Source organism: Syngnathoides biaculeatus, chromosome 7 (genome assembly GCF_019802595.1).
Source record: "Syngnathoides biaculeatus isolate LvHL_M chromosome 7, ASM1980259v1, whole genome shotgun sequence".
Classification (NCBI taxonomy): Eukaryota; Metazoa; Chordata; class Actinopteri; order Syngnathiformes; family Syngnathidae; genus Syngnathoides; species Syngnathoides biaculeatus.
This window is the reverse complement of record NC_084646.1, coordinates 23,351,508-23,376,002: the sequence shown is the minus strand read 5'-3', so window position 1 is coordinate 23,376,002 and position 24,495 is coordinate 23,351,508. Positions and strand designations below refer to the sequence as shown.

General features: G+C 40.1%; 3 protein-coding genes across 8 annotated transcripts in view; all 3 read left to right on the top strand.

Moving 5' to 3' along the window:
• si:zfos-588f8.1 overlaps positions 1 to 7,959 on the top strand; it is an 84,676-nt gene extending 76,717 nt beyond the window's left edge. For all 6 annotated transcript variants that reach the window (XM_061826341.1, XM_061826342.1, XM_061826345.1 and 3 more), the window contains 4 exons: positions 4,245 to 4,360; positions 5,783 to 5,922; positions 6,040 to 6,093; positions 7,822 to 7,959. In XM_061826341.1, coding sequence (XP_061682325.1) covers positions 4,245 to 4,360; positions 5,783 to 5,922; positions 6,040 to 6,053 — 270 coding nt within the window. In that variant the 3' untranslated portion in view covers positions 6,054 to 6,093; positions 7,822 to 7,959. The remainder of the gene's footprint in view (positions 1 to 4,244; positions 4,361 to 5,782; positions 5,923 to 6,039; positions 6,094 to 7,821) is intronic.
• Positions 7,497 to 10,783, top strand: LOC133503524 (uncharacterized). The gene is made up of 2 exons (XM_061825227.1): positions 7,497 to 7,560; positions 7,822 to 10,783. Exons 1-2 carry the CDS (start codon positions 7,497 to 7,499, stop codon positions 8,376 to 8,378), a joined length of 621 nt encoding a protein of 206 aa, XP_061681211.1. The 3' UTR covers positions 8,379 to 10,783.
• A 2,182-nt stretch (positions 10,784 to 12,965) lies between these two features.
• Positions 12,966 to 18,965, top strand: use1 (unconventional SNARE in the ER 1 homolog (S. cerevisiae)). The gene is made up of 8 exons (XM_061826346.1): positions 12,966 to 13,122; positions 13,606 to 13,655; positions 15,358 to 15,436; positions 15,540 to 15,692; positions 16,107 to 16,122; positions 16,255 to 16,276; positions 16,381 to 16,543; positions 18,687 to 18,965. Exons 1-8 carry the CDS (start codon positions 13,024 to 13,026, stop codon positions 18,867 to 18,869), a joined length of 765 nt encoding a protein of 254 aa, XP_061682330.1. The 5' UTR covers positions 12,966 to 13,023; the 3' UTR covers positions 18,870 to 18,965.
• The last annotated feature ends 5,530 nt before the right edge of the window (positions 18,966 to 24,495 follow it).

The window sequence follows — 24,495 nt, the reverse complement described above, 5'->3', positions numbered from 1 at the left end:
AATCTTCTCTGTTTCAGAGCTGGATCACAGTCCCATATGGTTGACATTATGCATGTTTATGTAGAATGTTGATATTAAAACACAGTGGAATCTCTAATTGTGAACAAAACAAGCTCAATTTGTCTATTTTTAAACAGATTTTCTCAAAAGAAAAAACTGTTCCCGTTACAAAGCATATATTAACTGTCGTATAAGTGTAAATTGGAGTTAATGATACTATAGTATGCCCTTCCCCATTCGTAGTACCGCATACTTGCGGATTTTGCTGTTTTTTCTTTTATTCATAATGAACCATATTTTCATGACCATAAGGTGCACTTAAAACATCTTAAATTTCCTCCTAAATAGACGACTCACCTTATAATGCAGCACCTTACATGCACGCTGAGTTCCAAAATCTTTAAATGTTATGTGACTAGTGCATTGAAGTGTAATTGAACACACTGATTACATTGTCAGCATGCATGCAACAGTGTATGTAAGCAACCTGAGGATGGCGCTCAGGAGGCAGTGTGGAACAATTGCAATTTTACATATGTCAACAGAAGAAGCTTACATTCCCTCACACAGTGACAGTGTAGGCAAGCCACTGATGTTGTTCATACTCACAATGTCATATTGATACTAAAGTTATCACAACACAGAAAACAGAATAGCATTACTAGCAAATAATAAAACTAATAAAGAAATGGCTAAAGAAATAATTGACACAAAACATGCTCTTAAATGATATTTACCTCCTTAGTTAATTCCATTAGCATTTGTTGTTGTGCCTTTGTTTTCCTAAAAAGCATTTTTGGTGTCCGGTCTTTAAGCACAGTCATGATATTTATTTTGTGCCTTTTGAATTGCCAGACATAGTTCATGTTCAACATTTACTGCTTCTTTGGCTCTTCTGTCTGCAAATTCATTTCCAATTGAAATTTGAATTTTCTGTCAATGCAATTAATTCTGCTGCTTGTACGAATAGTGACCTGGTAGATGAGTAGCTGTCATTACATTTCCTTTTGTTACTACACTATCGTGTTGGTTGTGTCGTTGGGTCACTTTTGTGATGACCCATCTACAAAAAATGTGAATTGAAACCTCAATGGGCAGGTCTTTTAGATCTGTCCTGGGGAGATTTCTACTTGTCTTGCAGAACAATCGCTGTGTGTGGCACTTTGAGAGTTAATTTGTGATGAGCATTTTGACAACATTTTGCTCAAATTGCTTTTGGCAATTTGGTAGCCCAAACACTGCAGTTCCTCCCAGTGTTCTTTTCAATGCACAGGATGCTTAGTCCCTTTCGTCTCTCCACTTTCTTGTCAATCACTTTCATTGGTACGGGTAGATCATAATTTCGGTTTTGTTTTGGTGCTGTTATTTCTGAGTAATTTCCAACCCAGCTTCTACAACAGTTGCATAGGCCTGAAAATCATATCATTCGTCCTTTTGTTTTGGTCTTTGAAGCTGAAAAGGTCCTCTCTTTCACTTGGGATCAATATGATGACCTTGTGCGGTCAGTATATGGCACAAAATTGGAGTCTGCTTTGTTAACTTTGTTTCCGTTAGTGCTAAATGTTGCAATAGGACCGATGTGTCTTTCAGTTTTTACGCACATTCAAGACTTAACAATCCTTCCATTGTTTTATTCTAATTTCTCACCGCACCATTTTGACTGCGTGTTTGTGTTGCCACTGGTGGATACAATCATCCTGTTATGCATTCGCAGGTGGTGTCTCCTTATCTTTAGAGGAGGGACGGAGTGGGGCTGATCCTCTACTCCCATCCTCTCTATCTACAATGTTGTTGAGTCTCATCATCCTCCCCCTGCACATCTTTTTTTTTGCCCTGTTTCCTGTTCTGTGCTTCAGTCAAACCCTTTATGGCTATAGTAATTTCCATTTTGTTTTCAACCTTTTTCCTATTACTGGGGTTTGTCACTTTCTTTTCTCATGAGTTCTGTTGTGCCTGGGATGGTGAGTTTCCATCCTGGCAAACATTCCACTGATTTTTCATGTTTTGGTTTCATGTGTTTTTCATCACCAGCCTTGCCAGTTTCTCATAATTCACTATGACAACAGTGTAGCAAACATTGAAAATCTCTCAGTGGAGCGAACACAGCCTTGTGGGTCTTTTTTGTTTTAGATTCACCTTTTGTCTGCAGGAAATATCAACGACTTGTCACTTGCCCCCTACTTCAACTAACAACAGCCTTACGTTGGCAACATTTGGTTTCCAGCTGTCCGCTACATCAGTTTTTAGTGACTTGTTACATTCATACGACACAGACTCCCACTTTCACACTGCAGCCCTTCTTGGCACCGTGTACCCCTTTTAACTATGTGCAAGACTGCACCTAGTTTAGATATATTTTATAAATGTTATTATAATTTATAAAGTATTCAATGAAAATAGTAAATATGTTTATTTTATTTATAATAAATCAATCAACCAAGAATTACATACAATGATACATTTTAATTTAACAGTTTTATGGAAAGAAAGATCTACTGCAGATAATTTATTTTACTTGTCTAACATACAAATGTAGCTAAGATTTCATTAAAAAAATATTAAAAAAAATTTTCAGCACAACAGAAATAAAAAAAATTATCGTCAAAGTCAGTATCAAGATTTTGTTCGAAATGTCACTTAGATTCGGCAAGTTCCGGCACTCCGTGGAATGGATGTCACGGCAAGACAACATTTCGCCAGAGAGTGAAAAAGCCAGCAACGATAATGAGGAAGTGTGTTGCATATGGCTGTTCTGCATCAAACGGTGACTTAGTCATGAATGGCCGAAACATGAATGGATAGGCAGGTTATGGACCAGGTTTGTGAAGCTAAAGCGGGCGCATTGGACTTACAAATCAAAGTGGAGAATAATATGTTAGAAGCATTTCACAGAGGACTGCTTTGAAAACCCAGTACAGTGTTCACTTGGCTTTGCTTGCAAGCAAGTAAGTACGTACGTGTTCAATTGTTTAGTATTGACAAGTATCTACCTTGTTTTAAATGTAAGTACAATACCGATACAGATATATATGGCAGCTAATATCCGTATCCAAGTGATGTTTAGGAGGTGACGAAATTTGGACACTGTATAAAGTTATTGTACTGTTGACGCTTAGGTCTTCCTGAAATTTGACGGTGGCGGTGTGTGCTCTCAACTGTCAGGGGCATTATTTAAAATACGGGCCAAATCTTTAAATGCAGAACGATACCGAAGGTTCGATTTTTGTTTTACGCCAACTCAGTCGCTAATACAACAACAACAAACAACTCACTGTTGTGTGCAAGCAGCATCAGACGTTTAAACGTGTTTGAATTAGATTTTTTCGTCAACAAAGTGTACATAGATTTCTTGAGGCACCTACCAGTCTGTGTTTTGGGTGCGAAGTTCCACATCAACTTCGTCAGGTCTCGCCGAATACTGTCCTTGTGTTGCATTCTTCAACTCTGAACATTTATGGGTGAAATACACTTGCATGGGATGTTTTTCTAACATAGGAAGAATAGGAAAATTCCTCCCCTTGAGTTCCTATCTCTTCCACAGAGAATTGTGTAGATTATTGGTGGGTTGTCACTATGCTGAGTAGGGGCATGCACCTCTCCTCGGTGTTATGGGTTGGGTCCCTTATTTATGTTCTAGTTATTTACCTGCAACAGTCTATGTGTAGCCGCTCACTGTCTTGCATGTCCTTAGGGTTCAATAAACACTCATTGCTTTCGGAAACCTGTGTGATCTCTTATGTATGCACAAGAAGCCAGTAGCATTCTCACATTCAATAAAAAAACATCATCACTGCTGTCTATCTTCTCTAGATCCCACTCGCGGGTATGATTGTCTGTGTAGGAAGCCATTTCTGTACTGGGGTTGTCAGACATGGGAGGCATTCGGATTGCAAAGAAAATGTGCACTTTGACGCTAATTTATTTCATTTCTGTTGTGTTGAGAATTTTTAAAATATTTTTTATGAAATTTTAGCTACATTTGCATGATAGACAAAATACATTTCCTCGAAATTAGACGATTAATGTAACATTACAGGACTTTTGATGATCTAAATGCTCGATGGGTGGGATTATAGTTTGCAGGCTAGGTGGGCGTGATTGTATGTTGCAGTCCAAAGTTTTCACACCCTCGCCATAGATGCTCACTGAGCTGAAATTTGACTTTAGAGGTTCCACTGTAGTGAATAGATGTGTGGCCATTGATATAGTGATTGGGTCATAATTGTGCAGCGTTGCTTTGACAGGTGCATGAAAAGGTCGGTTCAGACCTCAAAGCGGTCCCTGAGAATGAGCCTCTGGACTCAGATTCGGAGGCTGAGAAGAACCTGGTGGAACGTATCAAGTCCATCAAACAAGAGAAGTAAGTATGCTTGCCTGAGGGTGATCAGTGTCAATACCACCGTGGGTGACTTCAAGACTTTCTCCCCCATTTCAACCAAAAAAAAAAAGAAATAATGTGAGGATAGGCACATGTCACTGTCAGAGGGGACAGCCTTCAACGGCTCACTTTTTTTTTTTTTTTTTGCCGTTACAAGACAACTTTAAATATAATCGCTTGTTGTTACAGCTTCTTGAAAAAAACAATAGTGGTTGTAATGTCACTGAAAACACCATAGGGCTTCTTAAAGGGGCAGTTACCCTTTAAAGACAGTGGACAGCAATTTCAGGGACACATACAAAATGCTTCATATGATCATAACAATAGAATATACATGATAAAAATGGGGTAGAACAGTGGACGAATTGTTTCCACATCGACCTCACACTTCAGAGGCTCGTGTTTGAATACTGGCTGGGGCCTTCCTGTGCAGAGTTTGTATGTTCTCCCCGTGGTTGCGTGTTTTCTTTGAAGACTCCTGTTTCTTATCCCCCATTTTCCAAAAATGAATGGTAGATTAATTGAAGACTCTAAACTGTCTGTAGATGTGACTGGTTAATTGCTGTTGACAACCAGTTCAAGGTGTTCCCAGCTTCTCACCAAGTCAGCTAGGATAGGCTCCAGCACACCTGGGACACAAGTTCTTACTCAAGCAATTACATTTTTGTGACATCCATTGACTTTTATTATCATGAAAAGTTTTTAAGATTAAAAAAAAAAAACTAATACTTGATTAATCAAACATTACAAAATTTGCTTACTGTAAATTGAATAGTTTTCCAAAAGTAAAAAACCTTACAACTATTGTATTTCAACATCTTGACACGAATGGATACACACACACAAAGATGGGAGTACCCCCTAAAAGTGAAAATACCTGTACATGTAAATAAAAAGTTATTTAAAAATTAGTTCAAAAAGTTGACTGCATTGTATAGAAACAATGTGATATTTGGATTTAGCACATCAAATTTGTCCTTCATCAGCTTGAATATCCATTCTGATCATTTAATCATTTAGAGAGCTTTAACTTCAAATTCTCCAAATCCCCAGAACTTTAACCTACAACTACAACTTATCTTATCTTTGTTGAATCAAAATAAGACATTTGCAAACATCTGTTTTTACTTTGGTAAGCAGTAACATTTTTGCCTACTTTCTGACATTCCAGACCAAACCAGAAATTGAATCAAAATCATTTTGTTTGTGCAAATAAAAGGATAAAAAAAAAAGTAATTTGAATGAATTTAAATGATTAATTGATTAAATGGAATCAATAAAACAATAGAGTTTCATTAGGATGCTATATTTCTGTGATAACTGAGTGATCCAGATGAGGCGACTAAATGCACTTCATAGTAATATTAATAATAAAGTTTCTCTAACATATCAACTCTTCCCCAGAGAGGATCTGGCCTGTCGCTTACCAGAGATGGAGCAGCCTGGTTCAGACCAGGAGAACTTGGACTCTGAAGCCTCACTGAGCTCTGAAAGCCTCTTGGATGAGCAACAGCGTTCTTCTGCCCACATCTTGGAGCCTGATGGTAGCTGTCGTTCAGTGTTTTAGCTCTTCTATCTTGTCCTGCGTCTCTGTCGCCCGTGGGTTTCTGACCAGAATACGGGGCCGACGGGGTGGGCCCTTCCTGTCTTTTCTGGTGCAGGTCTGGACCAGTGATGGTGATGGGAGCGGTGCCGTCTGCTCTATAGCAAAGCAGGTTGGACTACCGGCAATTGTTTGTCTATGCATGTGACACAGAAGCATGCGCCAACATTGTCCCTAGTAAAATGATCGGATGTATGGGGGAATCCGTCCTTTGTGACTATAAGTAATATTTTTTGACTAATAATTGCTGAAATCTGCATGCCATCACTGCATCTCCTCAAACCTAAGAAAGGAAATCTGGTAAAGTTCAAATATATATTTGTTGTTACTGGTCATACTTGGAAGAAGGAGTAAGACCAAAGTGGAGGAGAAAAACCTCACGATGGAACAAAAGGTTGTGATCTTCCAAGTGAAATGTTGCAACAATAGATTTTCAAGAGTAAGTAATGCAGTATTTTGAGAAAAAATAGAATCCCCCCCCATGTCATATTAATCAGATTAGTGCTCAGATATTTTTAAAAGCACTTGGAATTATAGATTTGTTTTGTAGTTTGTTTGGTGTTTAAAAATTACCTTATTCCTGTGTTTGGATTTGTTTATTTTTTCCTCCATTCATATACTGTTTATGACAAATGTGTGCATTTGTATGTATATAAAATCGTACATCTCTATAGAGCACGTGGGCACCCCTGCTCTATAGTCGATTGCCCGGGCAGTTTTGGCCAATTACCCCCACCCCAAAAAAATGCGTCACCCACTTGTCGCTTGCTTCAGGTTTGGCCAATACGTCGATTGTGCTCGTCGATTGACAGTCAGTTTGACCAATCCTAGCCTCTTCTGACGTGTCACTGCAGGTGCACACGAGCAAGCTGTGCTCCTATTTACCGTCAGCCTCTTGCTTATTCCGCGGCAGTCAAGGCTACGCACACACACCCCATACCTTCTTATGAGGCGACAATAAACTCAGCCAGTCTTCCCCCCCATCGGTGAATCGTGAGAGCTGGCTGCTTAAAAAGTAGATCTTGGTGCAAAAAAAAGTGTTGGCACCCCTTATATTGAGTATATGTATCATTATGTAAAGTCATGGACAAAAGGAGATGAATATAATTTGGAGTTCCTGAGAAAAACATGGAAAACGGCTGGTTCAATATCAGCTTTTATATGAAGCTCTCATGAGCTATTTAAGCTATCATTTTTCTCCAACCAAAATTACCTTAAGTTGCAACTGGCATTAAAAGTTAACAAACTGAAGATACCAAAAAAACTCCAAAAACTAAAAAACACGGGGTCTGTTTTTGCTATGACAATATTAATTCTATTTCTAGATTTATATGTACTTGCATTTCATAATGTGTATTTCTATTTTTTTAATTCGAACTTTTAGTGTGCAATATTCCTGCATCTGTAAAAGATAAATGGTGGACCCACTCATTGACTGGCCAGTGCTGTCATTCATTGTGTACAAAGCTTGGTCCAACCGAAGTTAAAAGCCTAAGACCAGACCCAGATCTCAACATGGCTCAACATTCTTCCTCTTTCTTCAGATACCTATTCAGTATTGAGAAAATTTGGAGAGATGGTAGTTTCAATACTTGTATCAAATCTCAATTGATTTTGGGGTACCTTTTGAAGCATCTGCTGATGGCTTTTATCCTGTAATAAATTCCTTTGCATGTCACGTTTTCCTTACTGAGCCTGCCACGCACAGTATATTGCATGAACCATGATTGCATGATCTCCTCTACCAGTACACCTTCTTGACATCATTGTACCTGGTTTCAAATAATGAACTTTGAAGAAACGTTTTGTTTATGCAACCCCTTCTCTCTCTCTCTTCCAGTTGGAATTGGCCCTCAGCAGAGGAAGTACAGGGCTGTGTACGCACGTGAACCATCACCCCTGGAGCAGAGACTGTCACTTCCTGGTGGGAATGTGTGTCTGCGAGATATCACCACTACTAGATCTTCCATCTCTGCGTCCACCTCCTTCTCTTCAGTGTCCGAGCTCTCCAACCTCACCTGCAGGAGCCCACTGCAGCGCCGCAACCCCGTCATCCCGGACACGATTAAACTCCCACCGGGTGTCCTCGTCCAGCTCACGAGCTCAGGTTCAAGGCGGGCTTCCTGCCCCCACGGAAGGCATGCTTTTCACTACTTGGTGAGGAGAAGGGAGCAACAAGGCCGCCGCAAAGATGGCACCCAGTCCCTCTACATCGATGGACCTGAGTGTGACCTATTAACTCATTTCTCCAGCTGCCCTCCTTCCACTTCCTCCTCTTCCTTGTCCATCTCCACGGCGGAGCCTAACCCTCCACGCCAGTGCAATGAATTCCCAGCTTGCGAGGACCACAGACACTTTTCTGACCCAGATATACCATACATGGACAGTGATGTCTGACCAGGAAGGTTATTTGGAAGTTACACGGATTACAATCCGCATACAGTAATTGACAGTGAATATAACTTGACATGTTGCCATGCACCTTTTTGTATTTTTTTTTCCCAATATTGTACTTCAATCTCAGTCAGGAGAGAAGTTATGGTGCCTAATGGTGGACCTGCAAACATTCCCCCTCCCCATCCCTCCGCCATTTTGCTAATTTAAGTTCCCAGTTGCACTTTGTCATTTCTTGGTTCTCAGAATGAAAAAGTGAAGCCAACATGCTCACTTAATTATACTATATTGTGCCTTAATGATAGAAACCTCCAACTTTTATTGTTGTTGTTGCAGGGGTGGGGAACCTGTCCCACAAGAATATTTTGATTCTCCCATCCATGTAATTCTAAAATCATAATGAAAAGCCAGAAAACATATAACTCACAAATGCTCATAATACATAACTTTTTTCATTTTTCTCTGTCACTGAGAAGATCTAGAAAAAGGCTCCCCGCAGGTGTCACTGATGATGGGTTCACTCACTCAGAGAATGTGAGTGTTTGTCTGTTTATAGATGTGCCCTGTGATTGACGAGCACTCCAGGTTCTAGTCTTGCCTTTTGCAGCAATCAGCTGGGGCTCCTACTCCCCGTGAGCATCAAAGGATAAGTTAGATAGAAGATGGATGGATGGTCCCAACAGGGAAAAAGGTTCCCCACCTGTGTTAGATGCTCAACTGTTTTGTCTAATTTTTCCGGGGGGGGTGTGCCAGTCTTCTTTATGTACAAATCTAGGAAATCTGTTCATGTTGCGACCAATTGTACAGATGTCACGTCGTCTACCCGACCTGCTGGACAACAAACAAATACAAAGTTGTTGCCCTCATGGAGTAATGGGAGATGCGAGCAGCACACGCCACTTTCCTTAAAAAAAAGAAAAGAAAAAAACAATACCAAGAGGAACGAACCACGCCATGATGTCTTTGATTTCACTTGAAGTATAACGAACGCTGCTTCATTTCGCAATGAAAAATGTTCTGCCGCGGCATCGTGTTGGCCAACTTTGTTTTAATACGAATGTTCCTCTCTGACTGCTGTTAATGATGTTTGCCTTGGACTTGACCAAAATGTCATGTTACAGAGAGTGTATGGTTCGGACTGAATGGCATCAAGTGTAATCATTATTAGTATTAACATGACAATACAGAACATGATGGTTGTTTTAAAAAAAAAAAAAAAAAAAAAAATGGCACTCCTGTTTAGTGTTATGATCCGGTCGGTCGTCATTGCACTTTGTACATCACACAAAACTTGATTAGGCGGGCATTCTGACCACATCCACAATGGTAAAAGTACTTTGTTACCATCAATTTAGGAGGGCGAGGTCCACCTACCACACTCAGAGTCGTCACATCCTGGCACATACACATTCAGAATTTCTTGGGGGGCTGATGAGAGAACAGGGGATGTGGGTGTTAGGGCTGGGTTCACGTGAGTTAGTGCTGTTTTCCGTTCCAGGTTCCCTGCCCTTCTGCCCTGGTTCACCCTTGGGATTTTACTGCATTTTACATACACACACATCCCTCTCCTTTTAATGCACCACATACGCCCATCTCTGGGGGCATGGTGGGTCTTGGAAGCACAGTTGTTTTGGCTGTGCAGCAGCTGTACCTGGTGGACCCCTCCCCCCAACTGTCAGACCAGGAAGGTTGATTTGGAAGTTACATGGATTACAATCTGCAGAAACTAATTGACAGTGAATACAACTTGAGATATTGCCATGCCTCTTTGTGTTACTTTTCTTTTTTTTTTTTTTTTTATATTGTGTGTCTATTTTTCAATATTGTGGCCTCCAAATTTCAATGCACCACACCACTTGGGGGCACTGATACACAAATTCATGTCAATGAGTCCCACTCAGGTACATGGCGGTCATCAGGGGGAAGGTGAGTTATCGTATGACTCTTGGCAAGGCTCCTGAGGCTGGGCCCCTTGGGCTGGATGGCTGCTTGGCGTGGGGGCAACTCTCTGGTTCCTTCTGACCCCCATGTTGAGCACCCCTTTCCGCCTGCCTTTCCACCAAGCAAGGGACAACATCTCAACTACACTCAGGGCTTGGGCAGGCTGCATTGACGGCCTTGCCTCTTATGGTGATGTCTTTCTGTCCTTTGGGAGAGGTAGCGTTGTAGAGCCCTGCTGCCTTCTCTGAGTGGCCAGTTTTCAGGGCGTCTCAGTGGACTGCAATGAATCCTCCAGTCAGGGATGTTTTCTCTACACCGGGATCACTCGTGGGCCTAACCCTGGACCTCTTGGTTGAGTGGGTGGGGTCCTCAGCGTCTGGTGCGGGCACAACAATTACAAGATACTTTCTTTGGTGTGAATTCACTTGAATGCATCTGCAAAACAAAGGCACTTTTAATGTCACAAATGAACAGAACTTAAAGCATGCCTAAGGTACACCTAAACTGTCTTTTAGAATCTAGGCGTTTAAATTACAGTATGTATTTTTTTTTCTATTTGAAAATAACTACAAAAAATATTAATACATATTTTCTTATCATCTTTGGGACTATGGAAATGTACTACATCAAAACCAAAAACCCAATTTCCAATTAAGTTGGAATGTTGCATTGAATGAGAATACAATGATTTGCAAATCATGTTCTGTTTAATTAAATACACTACAAATATATTTAATGTTCAAACAAACATTATTTTGAGCAAATAATCATTAACTTAGAATGTGATGGCTGCAACAACAACAGAAAAACACTGGGACAGGTGGCAAAAAAAAACTAAGAATGTTAAGGAATCCTCATGAAACATCCGTTTGGAACATCCCATAGGTGAACAGGCTAATTGGAAAGAGTGAGGGGCCATGATTGGGTGTAAGTGTATTCCCTGAAATCATTGAAAGGCAAAGATGGGGTGAGATTCACCTCTTTGTGAACAAGTCTGTGAGAAAATAGTTTAAGGACAATGTTCCTCAATGTACAATTGCTAGGTATTTAGGGACTTCATCATGTATTATCCATAACATCAAAAATTAAGAGACTCTGGAAAATCAAATGGCAAGGCAAACATTGAATGGCTCTCACCTTCACACATCGCACATCGGCTCAGGAACCCTTCAGAAAACCAATGATGGGAAATACAGTTTGGCACTACATTCGTAAGTGCAACTTAAAACTATTATGTCAAGCAAAACGCGGAAAGCCCACCGGCTTCTCTGGGCACAAGTTCATACAACACGGGCTGATGCAAAGTGGAAAGTGTGTGGTCTGACGAGTCCATATATCAAATTGTTTGTGGAAATTGTGGATGTCATGTCCTCATGGCCAATGCGGAAAAGAACCATCTGGACTGTTCTGGATGCAAAGTTCAAAAGCCAGCATACATACAGTATGCTGCCATCCAAGGAACGGCTTTTTCATGGACACCCTGCTTATTTTACCAAAACAATCCCAAACCACATTGTGCACATGTTACGACAGCATGGCTTCGTAGTAAAAGAGTGCGGGTGCTAGAGTGGCCTGCCTGCAGTCCAGACCTGTCGGCCATTGAAAATGTGTGGCGCATCAATGAAGCATAAAATATGACCCCAGACAGTTGAAGCTGAAGCTGTACATCAAGCAAGAAGGGGAAAGAATTCCACCTACAAAGCTTCAATAATTAGTGTCCTCGGCTCCTAAACATTTATTGAATGTTGTCAAAAGCAAAGGTGATGTAAAACAGTGGTAAACATGACTCTGTCCCATCTTTACTGGAACGTGTTGCAGCCATAAAATTCCAAGTTAATGACTATTTGGCAACTAGTTCAGGGTGTACTGCGCCTCCTTCCCGAAGATAGCTGGGATAGGCTCCAGGGACCGTTGTGAGGATAAATGCCTCGGATAATAGCTGGATGGACGATTATTTGCTAAAATCTAGTTATAGTTTATCAGAACATCAAATGTCTTTGTAGTGTATACAATTAAATATAGGTTGAACATGATTTACAAATCATCCATCCATTCATTATCTGAGCCGATTATCCTCACAAGGGTTATGGGAGCGCTGGAGCCTATTCCAGCTACCAACGGGCAGGAGGTGGGATACACCCTGAACTGGTTGGCAGCCAATCGCAGGGCACAGGGAGAAAGACAACAGTCGCACTCACAAACACAGTTAGGGGCACTTTAGAGTGTCCAATTAATGTTGCATGTTTTTGTGATGTGGGGGGAAACCGGAGTTCCCGGAGGAAACCCATGCAGGCACGAAGAGAACATGCAAACTTCACACAGGCGAGGCCGGGATTTGAACCCCAGTCCTCAGAACTGAGGCCAATGCTCTAAAACCGTGCCTCACATTTTTTGTTTTAATTTATTGAATGAATAAACATTTCAACGTTCCCAAATTATTTTTACCATGTTAACTGTGAGTAATAATATTTGAAGTATTGTTTATAAAGTAATCAGAAGAGTATAACATTTAGAAATTAAGTAAGAGTCGAGGTAGAACGTAAAATGCACAGTATAAACGGTTAAAAAAAAACGTTTCACGCTCTCACCATCATATTATTTTTTCTTATTCTTGATTAATCTCGTAGCCCTGATTGTAGAATTAAACAATTGCCGGGGCCGCCTTTGGTTGACGTCATATGAGCGCGACGCCAAATCGTCTTCCAATATGGCTTCCAGATTAGAAATTAATTTTGTCCGGTTATTGTCTCGCTGCGAGTCTATAGCTTTAGAAAAAAGGTGCGAAGCTGAATGGAGACTGGAGAAGGTAAAACAAAACAATGAACGGCGAAGATGAATCGTGATTTATAGTTTGTGTCAAGTTTGGATGGTTGTTATTTCTTTGGCACTTAGCGTTTCAGTCTGTTAGCCACGTCACTGAAACCAAATGTCATGCGTGGAATTGGGGGACCGTTCATTTTTGTTTATCAATGAATCCTCTAACCCACGTTTAATATAGTATATATTTATTTCGGGTTTTGCATATATTATCAGCTGGCATTATTGTTAATCAAGTAACAGAACACATCTATCATCCTTCTCAATTATGTTGTATGATTGAGCTGGTTATTAGGTCCAGCTGCATTAACAAATGTTGTCCAATACAAGAGGTCCTTCTACAATAATGCACATTTTTTATTGACCGTGTCAGACAAAAGAGGCGGCTCTTATATCTTTGCTAAAAGAATTTGTTAAAATGCCCGTTTTCATTTCAAACCATAAATGTCTTTCTCTCTTTACTCTTCTCAAGTATGTTGGCGCCTTGGAGGAAATGTTGGTGGCTCTGAGAAAAAGCATGAGGTGATGTATTATTCTGTACTTATCATGTTAATTCACACAGCTACATGCTAATTGTTATCCTCAAATGTTTGCAGTGGTTGGCTTTTTCATTAATTTTTTTTTTTTTTAACAGATCTCCTTTACACCCACAACTATTATAGTATTTTCACAAAATTCATAGTTTTTTTTCCCCCCTGTACTATGTAAAAAAAAAAAAAAAAACAGCAGCTTCACATTAATGCTATCATGTAGGCTTTACACAATCAGGATTTATGGGGCTGATCACAGAGTTAAAAAAAAAAAACCCACAATCACCATTCCAATCAAAAAATGTAGCAGTGAGTCTATTTATATGACCTGTTTGTTAACTGTGTATACTTGTGTACTTAATTGCTCAAAATATATAGTTAGATGATCGCAGCTTGTGACTAAAACGGACCAATGATGAGGCATGAGCTCTTGCCGCACAGAAACTTTTTTTTTTTTTTTTTTTTAACGTGTACGTCTACGCAGAGGTGCTGCGCGAGGCGATGCCTAGGTCAGGTGAACTAAAGCGGGCGTTGTCGCCCGTGCGACCGTAGGAGTATGAAGTGGCCTCAAACGTCCTCTCCTGTCCTGACCACTGGTGACCACCAACACATGATTTTTTTTCCCTCCCATTTTCTTCTTATAATACAATCAGCGCAATCCACTTGCGTTGTCATGCCCACGGTAACGAGTGTATCCGGTTGCATTTCAATTGATAAAATAAAGCCCATTGATGGTAAAAAAAATGGGATGTGGTAGTATCGGAATACAAGATTTTATTGCAGTAGTCTAATATAATCCAATCGTGAAAGAGCAAGTTTGTTTTGTAGCATTATGTCCTTTTGTCTCAGTCGTCTTGTTGCTCCCATGGCACTAACACTTCTTTTAATAACTTTACTGACCATCAGTACTACGTCAAAAGACAAACTTTTATAAATACAACTTTATAAAAATAAACTGGCTTTTGGAGTCACGACGGTGGCGCAGAGTAGATCTTTTGCGGAGCCGATCAGTGACATCATTATGTGTGTACTGAGAAAATGGATGGATGGACTGATTTCATTTGGGGGGATTAAAACAGTGGTTTTAAAACTTTTGGTGGGGGCGTGTTTTTTTTTAATTTTGGGGAGATTTACTTTTTCCACATCCCCCCGTTTGACATTTTCTCCGGCAGTGTTGGTAGTGATGCTATTGGCAGAGGGATATGTTTCAATGGGAAGTCGAAATCTTTATTCTCTGTACATGTGATGCTCTTTCACCCACTTGGGGAAAAAAAAAAAAAACACTCACTAGTTTACAATTTAAAAGTGCTATTACAGTACCATCTTCAGTTGACGACTGGAAAAATGTTTTTTTTTAAAGGTTATGAAATGACAAAATAATCCTGAGTTTCAAAGATTTTGCCAGTTGATACAGCAATATCTTAGTTCAATATCACACAGTATAATTTTTAAGCTATGTGTGGTAGCTTGATAAAGATGAGGTAGAAAACCACTCCACTAGACTTGGAAGCATGACAAGATATGGCAGGATACTCGGAAAGTCAATTGAGGCTATCAATAATCTGCTCTCTTTTCTTATCGGATTGAAAGAACACAAAAATCAATGATTTGGATTTGAGGTGCAAAAAAAAAAAAAAGTTGTCTGGACGTCCCAAGTATTTAATTGTTCTTTTTATCCAAATTGTTTACTCCAGCAAGCCCACTCCAGAAGTGCTGACCGAATACACAAGAAAGGTCGATTTTCTGAAAGGCCTTCTGGAAGCAGAAAAGCTGGTAGGTAATTCATCAGTCTTCAAACTTCAAAATGTCTTTTTTTTTTTTTTTTTTTTTTTTTTTTTTAATTGGAAATTCATGTCTCTTCCACTCTCCTTCTCAGTCATCACCAACAGAAAAAGCTCTAGCCAACCAGTTCCTCGCCCCCGGCCGAACACCCACAATAGCCAACGAGAGGATGGCCGCCACTAAAACTGTCCACATGCAGACCAAGGCCCGATGTACGGGGGAGATGAGGAATGAGCTTTTTGGCATGGTAGGGACATCTGTGACATGGAAGACAATGCAGAAATACAGCAGTTACAACACTCGGGCACAGTGGTCTCCCTCTGCCAGGCAGCCCAACTACTCTCTTTTTTTGCATTTCGAAAGAATGATACCATAGGGGATGTCCCGAAACAACTTTTTCACTTCCGATCCAATACCAATCTTGCAGCATTGAGTTTTGGCTGAGTGTGAGTGGTTGTTTATGTCCCCTGTGATTGGCTGGTGACCAGCTCAGGGTGTACCCCACCTACCCCCTGCAGTTCGCTGGGATAGGCTCCAGCATACCTGTGCCCCTAGTGAGGATAACCAGTGTAGAAAATGGATGCAATAGAATGATGTGAGTACATTTGCAATAATATGTTTACTACAATTATGATTTTATGTTCCCTCTTTATCATTACAGGGCTTTTCAAAAAAAGGTAAGACTTGATTTTATAGAAATGCAGCTTCACTTCAACAAAGGTTTTACATTTTAGGCTTATCAAGCAGTATATTACTGTTTGGATTACTATATTTAAATTAAGCATTCCTCGCCATCCCTATTTCCACAGAACAAGATTTGCGAAACAGAAGGTACAGTATTTCATTCAGATCTTACAGAATTAAAAAAAAAAAAAAAAAAAGCTCAATTTGAATAAAAATGTAAAGTACATGTTTGTCTTGCTCTGGTACCTCAGAGGTCTGCCTCTGGATGAGCACCAGTCGGCTGCAGAGCTGGACACCATCTTGCAGCACCAACACAACCTACAGGAGAAGATCGCCGAGGACATGCTCAACCTGGCCAGGAATCTGAAAAATAACACTCTGGCCGCACAGAGCATCATCAAACAGGACAATCAGGTACTTGTGCCGAATAGTCGAGAGTGCATCAGGGATTCTCTAGCTACTTCTGCCACTAGGGAGCAGTATAAGGCGAATTGTGAAGACATCTTTGTAATTTCGAGCAAGGCTTCTCAGACCTTCTGGGATCAGGGACCACTTACAGGAAGAAATATTTCCATTGACCCTCTCATAATCCTAATGCCAATCATAAACAAGTAACTTGTGGTGTGGACCCCTCAATGTCATAGGAATTAAATTTTGCCCGTTTTCCAGACAAGAAAGTTGCCGTTACGATAAGGTTCTTATTTTGGTGAGGAAACAAATGTTACAAGAAGTTAGATATTTTATTGAGATCAAAAATAAAAACATCTTGCAAGAAATAAGTTGGAATTTTTGCTAAATAAAGTGGTACCTGTAATGCTATTAAGGTAAAACTTCTATGTGGGAAGAAAGGCTTGCTCCATATCCAAAATTATTTATCCTCCTACTATTAAGACTTCTATTTTGCCCATTTGCTTCAAAACACTGCTTAAAAAGAAACAATGTAATTAAGGCAGATTTGTTATTTTATGAATAGCTCAAGGTCGTCCCAAGTTATGGTTTAGTAACCCCTTGGGATTTTAAAGCCACTGATCCAACAGCAGGTGTTTGAGAGAAAACTAATAGGGCACCAATTACATTTGATGCTGTACCTGCAAAACTAGTTCTGTGTTTTGTTCCAATTTCTCTAAGTTACTACTATAAATTCCACGTGATTTGATTTAAAACTTAAAAGGTCCCACATTTTAGGAAAGCACCTTTTTTTTGTATTAGTGATGTTATAGTGGCACTATGGTGCTTTAGTAAATGTGAAATGTGAATTAAAATTGTCCACGCATTCCTGAGCTGCAGACTTTTTTTTCTACCGAGGGGCCTCAACTCAGGTAATTTCAATTTCTCTACCTTATCTAGGTCACTAGCAAAGATCTCCACCTACATCTTAGCTCCAAACCTGTGGTGTCACCTTAATGTGCCCTCACAAATGGGTCTTCTACACGGAGGCAGCCAATCAAAGGAATGGGGGTCGGTCAAATTTGAAAAAACTGGGTCGAACAAAAGTAGCTGCCACAGGGCCCTTTGCAAGACACTCACATAAAAGAAATAAAAAAATGTATTCCAACCTCGATTCAACGGACTAATGGTGGGTGGGTTGTGGGTTACAGCCAGTTGTCACTTATATTGAAGCAGATTTTTCGGGTGGCCATATGCACCCATATTACTGTAGCAATTGTTTTATAATCTTGATGGTGACGCTGTTGTCATCATAGCTCAGTCAAGGCAGGTTGTTTTCATGAGTTGCAAGGAATTGGTGTGATTCCTATTTCCAAAGCTGTTGCCACAGACAAACGGCTTGAGGGGAAAAAAAACTTACCACTTGTCATAATCCTTAGCAACACTCCTGCCTTATGCACTCTGCCAATGCAGATCTCTATGCAACAATATATAAAGCTTCTGGCGTCTTGGCTGCCACATCTATGCAATGCTTGAAGATGTTGCCGCATTCAACATGGCTCCAATGGAAACAATGTGTGCCCGGCTGCCTATATTGCACTACAGCACCAGTCAACATGAGTGGACAATTGTGGAACTACCAGACTTTGTCAACACCGGTTTAATTGACAACTGGAACTGAATTTCTGTCCATGTGGTCTGCAAGTACCCATATCCATTAAGTCTAAAATAACATCCCACTTTATCTGAAGTAGTCATACATTATATATTGTTCTCGCTAAAAACAACTTAAGTTCAAGTAGCAACCACCCCTCCAACTACTCTGCTACTCTTGGGGCATTTCCTCTAATAAACTAACTTTAATTTTGCAAATTGCAACTGTATTCTTATTCATTTTACCATAATATTCAACTTCAAATTCCTGAGGTTTTGCCACAGTACTATAGGAGCATACACGCTGTGCCCATGGACAGAGAGTCAAGTCAGTAAGGGACATACTAGACAAATTTCACCAAAAACTTAAAGAAATTAGTGATGCATTTATTGAATACATTTTGAGAGTTGAGTCTTTAAAGTACGCATTAAAACTGAAGACAAACAGTGCTGGCCACTGAATTCATTGGATGGGATATTTACACAAGTGGTGTCTTTCTTGTCCCACACCATACAGACTTTGGGCCAGTCGATGCATCAAGCTGACCTCAACTTTGAGAAGCTAAAGACCGAGTCAGAGCGTCTGGAGCAGCACGCTAAGAAATCTGTCAACTGGCTTCTGTGGCTCATGCTCATCTTGGTCTCCTTTGCCTTTATCAGCATGATCCTCTTTATCAGACTATTCCCCAGGCTCAGATGATAAAGTGGTGCCCCATGGCCCCCCAAAAGACTTCAAAGATCTTTGTGTGTGACAATAAATATTGTCACCTCAGGATAAACAATCCCTTTAAGTGAACTGCTTGTTTAACTCCAGTTTGTTATTCTAATCCAAACCAATCATGAATTGACTCATAGCGCTAAAACATGAACAGATACGAATTGTTCAATCGCCTCAGCTCGTCCCCTTCCTGTCATCATACGTGAACGTTTTTGATTATTTGTAGCTGTTGTTTTTGCCCATATACAAACACAACTCCATCAGACAACCTAATCCAGTGTGTATTAAGGGTGTATTCATTACACCCCTTAATCTTGGTCAAATGAACGACAGTGGTACCTCAATTTATGAACTTCTCTAGTCACGAACAATTCAGGTTATGAAACACCTCCTTGGCAAAATATTGGATTAATTATTTGTAGCAGTTGTTTTTGCCCATATACAAACACAACTCCATCAGACAATCTAATCCAGTGAGTATTAAGGGTGTATTCATTACACCCCTTAATCTTGCTCAAACGAACGTCTCTAGTCACGAACAATTCAGGTTATGAAACACCTCCTTGACAGAGACAGCTTCCGGAATGAATTAATTTCGTAAATAGAGGTACCACTGTACAGTAGTGCCTCGGTTCTCGACCACAATCTGTTCCAGGCCAGTGGAAAAGTGAAATGTTTGAAATCAGAAGCGCGTTTTCCCATTACAATTAATGGAAAATGAAATAATGCGTTCCAAGCCTAAAAAATGTTTTGTTTTTGTTTTTTTTTAGCTTTTCCTGGTGATTAACTGCATAGCAGAAATACACGTTTAGTGTAAATACTTTAGATAATTGAATCATTTAGGAAATAGATTTATTTTTTTGCTTAAAATGTATGCTTCAGTAGTAGAGCATGCTAGGCTGGGAGTGCATTGCCGTATCTGTACTAAGTCGGCCCCCAGCCTTGTAAACCTTTTTTTATTAACAAAAGTGCAGAATAACTTTAAACAAGCAATAATGAAGGGGAATAAAATCCAAACACAAATTGTTTTTTCTATTTGCACAGAAAGTAACATGTACAAAAATGTTTAGTTGCAACAAACAAAATCACTACCGGGACACATCCGCGTGCAGAAGCTGCGTTATACAGGAAGAGCTTTGTGTGTGGGTCAATTGGTTGCGTCGCGTGCGGTCGTGCACGTTACGTCTTTTCCGTTTTTTTATGGGGGTGCGTTTGAATTCACAATAACAAATCGTCATGGGTCAGCTGGCCGGGGTGTTCGAGTACCGATTTTCATTCAAAAACGGATGCAAAAAAAAAAAAAATCTTGAAATTTTCGTTCGAAAACTGATTTGTATGAAAACAGAGACGTCCGAAAACCAAGGTACCACTGCATTTACATTCAAACACTCACTGGTCAATATGTGGTGGAAAACAAGATGAATTGGCCTTTTAAAAGGTTGAGCAGCACAGTTGCCCGTTGGTTAGCATGTCTGCACTTCACAGGTCTGACCATAGACTTTGAAGCGCAGCTGTTGGCTTGCCTATGTGGATTTATCATACCTGTGGGTTTTCTCCAGGTACTACAAAGAAAGCATGCTCGTTATGTTCATAGAAGACGTAATTGTCCATGTGGGTACCAGTCAATGCTTGACTGGTGATTATGCCCGGGTGCCCTGCCTCTTACCCAAAGTTGGCTGGGATATGCTCCACCCCAATTGTGACACTTATGTAGACAAGTGTTATGGAGAATGGATGGATGGTCAATTTTTTATTATTGGTCTTATTGTTTGAAGGAGTAAAAAGTAGTTTTGAAATATCCTTTTTTTTTTTTTTATGAGTATTATTATTACCTTCACCGAATGAGAACTCATAACCACAAAGCACGGTATATTAGTCAACCAAGATCTAATTTTTGGGAAGGTCCACATTAATGTGTGGATTTAAGTTCACTTTATTCAGGTTCAGTAGATGAAGATGTGGTGGGAGAAGAAAAGTGTCATATTTTTTCCATCAAACATTTAGTTTGACCTTGCACTATTTTCACAATTAAAAGTAGTTACAACAATATACTGTCATGTCACAACCTTTTCCGCCATTAATGTGACTTGTAACTTGTACAAATCAATTGGGGAAAAAAAGTAAAGTGAAAGTAAAAATAACAGAGGTTGTGTGGTAGCACAAGTGTACACCCCCTTATAACTGGGGATGTTCAAATTGAATGAAATCACGTTTAAACGCCTGGAATTCAAAGTGCTTGTCACTAACCCCAAATAAAGTTTAGCTTCTATTGTGGCCCGTTCCTGACTTTATTTTTCTTTTCTTTTCTTTTTGCTGCTGTTGTTTTCTATCAGACGTCTGAAGGTTTTGTGTCATCTGGCAGATATTTGGAAAGGCTCATATTTTGATATTCCCTCGACCTTGTCTGGAGCCCCGGTTCCATCTGAAGAAAAACCATCCCAAATTATAGTCACCACTTCCAATAATATTCTTTTGAATATGTGTTGTTTTTGTGCCAAATAAACCTTATGGAATTAAGGCCAAAAAGTTCCACCTTAGGGAATCAGATCCAACATTATCCCTGATCTAGGAGTCCATCGGGGGTATGTAAACTAGGGGCATTTCTTACATTTCTGCATAAATATCATGTATACAATGAGAATGAATTTTGGACCGTGGCTCTTTGCAAAAGTAGCAGTTCAGAAATGTTCCTGCAAAGTCTGCTATGAATAGCTCTTGAGGTCATGCCACTGCACCTCAATCAGGCTGAGGTCAGGACTTTATACTAAATATAAGCTTGGATGAACCTGGAAAGATTTACAAAGGTATCTCAATCTTTTTCATCTGTTCACAGTTTCCAACCATCCATTTTCCAAATTCACGTAACCTCAGAAGGGTCACGGGCGTGCCGGAGCTGATCCCAGCTAACTGGGCGAAAGGCAGACTACACCCTCAACTGGTCACTAGTCACAGGGCAAGGGGGGCAATTTCCATGCGCACCACGGAGCCCTCTATTCTCAGTTCACAGTTTGACAAATTATTAATAGTTCAGCGCGATTCCATCATTTCCAGGAAAAATTGAAATGAACCATGTGTTGGTCTGTTTGTGAATTGTGACGTACGTGCAGCTCCTTGCTAGGAGACGGCAAGTTGTGACACTTTGAACGGTTGCCAATGGACGTGTGCATTCAAAGGTTTTAAGAGGGTCAAACAAAGTTCACTTGTAAAGGTTTTAGTGCATTTTTAGGTTTCATGCTGAAATGTCAGCCCAAAGCCTCATACTACATATCTTGTATTGGAACTTGAATGGACTTGACGTACAGTAAGTACCCGGTTTGTGTACAGTATACAGTTCGACGGTCCATGTGCCTCACACTTTGAGTCGAGTGCATCGTTTGTGCATGCAGTGACGTCGTGCGGTGTCAGGCGTGCTTTCCGACTAATGACAGATAATAACCTCGGCGACCTCGACGACGCGTTCCAAAGCTCTCCACTCATTTGGATGCGATTTGAGACTTGAGGTATGAGCTAAATAAAGGCTGCTAGGCACAAAGCATCTGTGAGCTTTGTTGCTACATACAGAGGCGGACGCAACCACTGCTTCATCTTCTTTATTCCCCCCACCGTTTTTTCTTTTTGCAGGGAAAATGTGCTGGAAGAGCTTCCAGAAGGTGAACATTCCTGCACCCCCCCCCCCCTTCCTGTTGTCAATGTCGTCTCAGGTATGTGTGGCTTCATTGCAGCGTGTCTGTACTTGCTGCAAACTCCCCTCCCCGCCTTCCCCACCCGCCTCATGCTTGGCTGAGCCCTGACTTGGTCCGCTCAGCGAGTATTTTAAGAACCTGGAAGGTGTTTTTCTTGCTTGGAGCCCAGCTATGCAGGCCCAAAGAGGCGGTGTCACTGATCATCATCAACATTCCGATCATCCCGTTTAGTGTGACACCCTCCTTATTTTGGCCACACAGTCAGGGATGCCCTGGCATCACCTGTTTTTATTCAGCAAGTCATTTCGGATTCGTCATGCTGAAGTCTTCCTTTCCCTCCTTCCAAAATTACTGAGACGTCATAGAAAATACCAATAATACTACTGCAAAAATAAAGTTATCAGATTATTAAAACAAAGACAAAACAAGACTTGTGTATGTAACGTGATCACAGCCATCGGAGGCCTCGGCGATATTTGATGGGCCGCAAGGGGAGCTAAGACCGCACAAATTCGCCTGCGCCGTCTGTCAAATTATAGGCAAACAGAAACGAAGGAAGTGAGGCGCCTTAGAATTTATATTTTGATTTCCTTCAAATTAAAAGATGACTCGGGATTCATTTTTTTTCAAAATGGACCTTCATGTGGATCTGAATCACTTTTTGTAATTTGTACATTTATTCTTGTAATTGTTTCATTTATTTAAAAACACAAGATGATGTTTTAATCAGAGATTTTTTTCTTGAATTCTCATTGACAAAAAAATGCACCACTTCTCTCATATTGACTTTCATATTGTTAGAATTTCCAATAGAAATAAAAAAAAATTGTCAGCAGATATTCTTGAATAAATTCAGTTATGAATTTACTACATTGTTTCAAAATTGGGAAGGAATAATCCAAATAGTACATTATAACACAAATAGTCATTCAATTATGAGTATATAAACAAAATATTACTAGAGTAAAATGATTGTTATGGCAAAATTAATTTCCCTCTAACATTGCAACTTTATTCTTCAAACAAATTTTATTCTCATTGTATTGAGAATATTGGAAATTTAAGTATTCCAAATGTATTTTCTTGAATCTGCGTGATTTGGATTATTTTGTTTTATCTTGTATCATACAATTACATCATTCTCACATTACAACTTTTTTTTCTAGTTCTCCAACTTTATTCTCAGCAACATCCCCCCGCCCCCCCCCAAAAAAATAATTCCTTATCTCTCCTTTGTATCTTTCTCGCTACAAAGTGGAGTGACTTGCATTTTGTGACTTTGGAATGCCGGATCAGTGGCTCTCCTTATTTCGTTTGGAGCCAGCGTGGTGCCAATTAGCCAAGTGATATTTAACAAGTGAGGGGTTTGCATTGTTTCAATTTATTGTCCTCTGACTGCGTGCACCATTCGGTGCTCCTAATGTAATGAAATGGAATGCAAGAGATGACTTTCTTTTTAATGGCTCCGTCATCACGTAAATGTTTGTGGCTAGTGCAGTTTATCCACTACATTACACATCCTTGGCCAAGACAAAAGAAGCATCTGACTCATCTCCAGCATGAAAAATATCCATTGTAGCTACCTTTGTGGATCGCTTTCAAACTCATCATTGATTACTTGGTCCAGTTCTGGTGCCTCCTGCATTCATGAACAATGGTCCCATCTTCCTCCCACAGCACATCATCCTCTATGCCATTCATGACATTTGTGAGGAAACATTTTTTGAATCCCAAGAGTCTTGGTTCCCTTAATTCCTCATTATTGTCAGCACTTTGAGGCGAAGGTCCACCGTGTTAATTGCACAGCCTCTTGCCCCCGTTCGGCTACAATCTGTAGCAGCTCTTCATAGTGTCAGACGAGAGCTCAAACTATGTAGAAATGAGAGTAAGGGATGGGCACTTTAAAAAAAAATGCGAGTATTTCA